At 65.0% G+C, this 2028-nt stretch overlaps 2 protein-coding genes across 2 annotated transcripts in view; one reads left to right on the top strand and one right to left on the bottom strand.

Moving 5' to 3' along the window:
- PFL1_04884 (uncharacterized protein) overlaps positions 1-207 on the top strand; it is a gene marked incomplete at both ends in the record, with an annotated part of 6530 nt that extends 6323 nt beyond the window's left edge. Inside the window, one exon of the mRNA XM_007882412.1 lies at positions 164-207. Coding sequence (XP_007880603.1) covers positions 164-207 — 44 coding nt within the window. The remainder of the gene's footprint in view (positions 1-163) is intronic.
- A 1118-nt stretch (positions 208-1325) lies between these two features.
- Positions 1326-2028, bottom strand: part of PFL1_04883 (uncharacterized protein) — a gene marked incomplete at both ends in the record, with an annotated part of 2871 nt that continues 2168 nt past the window's right edge. The window contains one exon of the mRNA XM_007882411.1: positions 1326-1970. Within this exon, the coding sequence (XP_007880602.1) occupies positions 1326-1970 (645 nt within the window). The remainder of the gene's footprint in view (positions 1971-2028) is intronic.

The following is a 2028-nucleotide window of genomic DNA, read 5'->3' as shown; positions in this document are numbered from 1 at the left end:
TCTGTCTGTCTCTGTGTCATCGTCGTCGTCGTGGTGCAGCGCAGCGCAGCGCAGCACAGCGAGGCGGGAAAGAGCCCTACCGCCCTCCCCTCTCCCTCGATCTCTCTCCATCTCTCGTATGCGCCCATCTGCGTGCCTATCTTCATCGTCTAGCTCCCCGCAGTAGTCTCATTTGGTGGCAGCGGCAGTATTGCCGTGCGTACGTAGCAGCGAGCCCGACTACCGCGCTCGACAGCCTCGATCTGTTCTGAGCAATCCCGGTGCGGCGGCGGCGGCGGCGGCGGCGGCGTTTTTTTTTTTTTTTGGCCGCGGCGGGTTTCCGGTCCCACGAGGTGGACGCGGATGCGGTAGGTGGACGCGGGTCGCGGTCGCGGTGGGCCGGAGGTGAGGGGATCCGAGGACGAGCGGATGCGGTGGACGCGGTGTGGTGCAGGAGGGGGTGGAGGTGGAGCGGACGGGGTCGAGGTCCAGCGGGGCGCTGTCCAGGTCGAGGCAGCACCAGCGCTGGGCTCAGCGAGCCTCCCTCGCTCCCTCCCCAGTCGCGGCAGCCTGCGCCATTTGAAAGGCGGGGAATACAGTACAGTACAAACGCCGCGCGCGCCAAAGAGGGGGGAATACAAACGCCGCGCCCAAATACAAAACACGCAATACAATCGGGCCGACAAATACAAAATGGGAATACAACCTCCTCATCCGGCTTGCACGTGCCTCTCGACCGCCTCTCCGCCAAAGGGGGGGTAGGCACGTGCGCCCGCCAAAAAAAACGACGCGTTCAACGGCGATTTTCCGCCTTCCGAAAAAGTTGGGCGGCAAATCGCCGTTGAAAGCCACGTTTTTGGCGGATCGACCCCAGGGCGTGCACGTGACTCGGAGCGAATACAAATTTGTATTCCAGCCGGCTTGAATTTGCATTTGAAATCGGTTTGAATTCCGGCCCATTTATTTGACATTTTAAATTGGGCTGTCGGGTCGCATGCCCCCGCCCAGGAGGCTAGGGCAACCCACCTCGACCCTCGCTCGGCACCTCGGCCCCGGACCCTGCCCCTGTTGCGAGGGCACCCACCCCGGCCTCGGCCTCGGCCAGGGCCAGGGCCAGGGCCAGGGCTAGAGAGGCAGGGAGGGTCGCGACACCCTGTCGCTGGTCCCTGCTCCGCGCAGAGCGGGCTGGCGTTCTGATCGCTTGGATTTGCAAGGAAAAGCGTATCGACGCACCGCACCCAACCGACAAAGAGGGAGAGAGACAGAGAGAGACAGAGAGGCACACTGCGGGTCGAGGTTCGGAGCGGAGACCGCGTCGCGGCGACGGAGAGGGAGCGGGTCGCGGTCTACGGCGTCCAGAGGCGCGCCTGGCCATCCGCGCCGGCCGTGACGAGCCAGGGCATGGTGGGGTGCCACCTGCTGTCCAGCACGCCGAGGCCGTTGGACACGGCGTGGCCGCCGCGAAGCACCTTGAGCGGCACAATGAGGGCGTTTCGGTCAAACTCGGCGTAGACGGTGCCGTGGAAGATCTGGATGGTGCCGTCGTCGCTGGCGCTGGCAAAGAGCGGGTAGCGCCGGTGAAAGGCGACGGAGCGGATGGCGCGCGTGTGGTAGCGCATCGTCTTGTACGGCCGCGTCGAGAGGTCCAGGTCGAACCAGGCCACCTTTTTGTCGTACGACCCGACAATGAGGTTGTCGCCGCCGGCGTGGATGTCGAGCGACGAGATCCACTTGAAGCCCGTCAGCAGCGTCTTGACCAAGCCCTGCGCCATGAGGTCGTAGACGCGCACGTAGCGCTGCGTCGCCACAAACAGCAGCGGCTTGGACGGATGGAAGAGCACCTTTTGCACCGCCGAGCCGCGCGCCGCCCGCTTGAACGGCGCCTGAGACCGGTGCTTGGTCAGCTGGTGGATCAGCACCGCCGTCGAGCCGGCGTTGGCGTCCGGGCAGACGGTGGCGAAGTAGTCGCCCTTGGCGTGCCACGCAATCGACTTGGGCGTCGACGAGTGCGACGACGTGATGCTGATGTGCACCGCCACGCCGCGCCGG

This window comes from Pseudozyma flocculosa (genome assembly GCF_000417875.1).
Source record: "Pseudozyma flocculosa PF-1 unplaced genomic scaffold scaffold00016, whole genome shotgun sequence".
In the NCBI taxonomy this organism is placed as follows: domain Eukaryota; kingdom Fungi; phylum Basidiomycota; class Ustilaginomycetes; order Ustilaginales; family Ustilaginaceae; genus Pseudozyma; species Pseudozyma flocculosa.
This window is presented reverse-complemented; position numbering and strand designations above follow the sequence as displayed.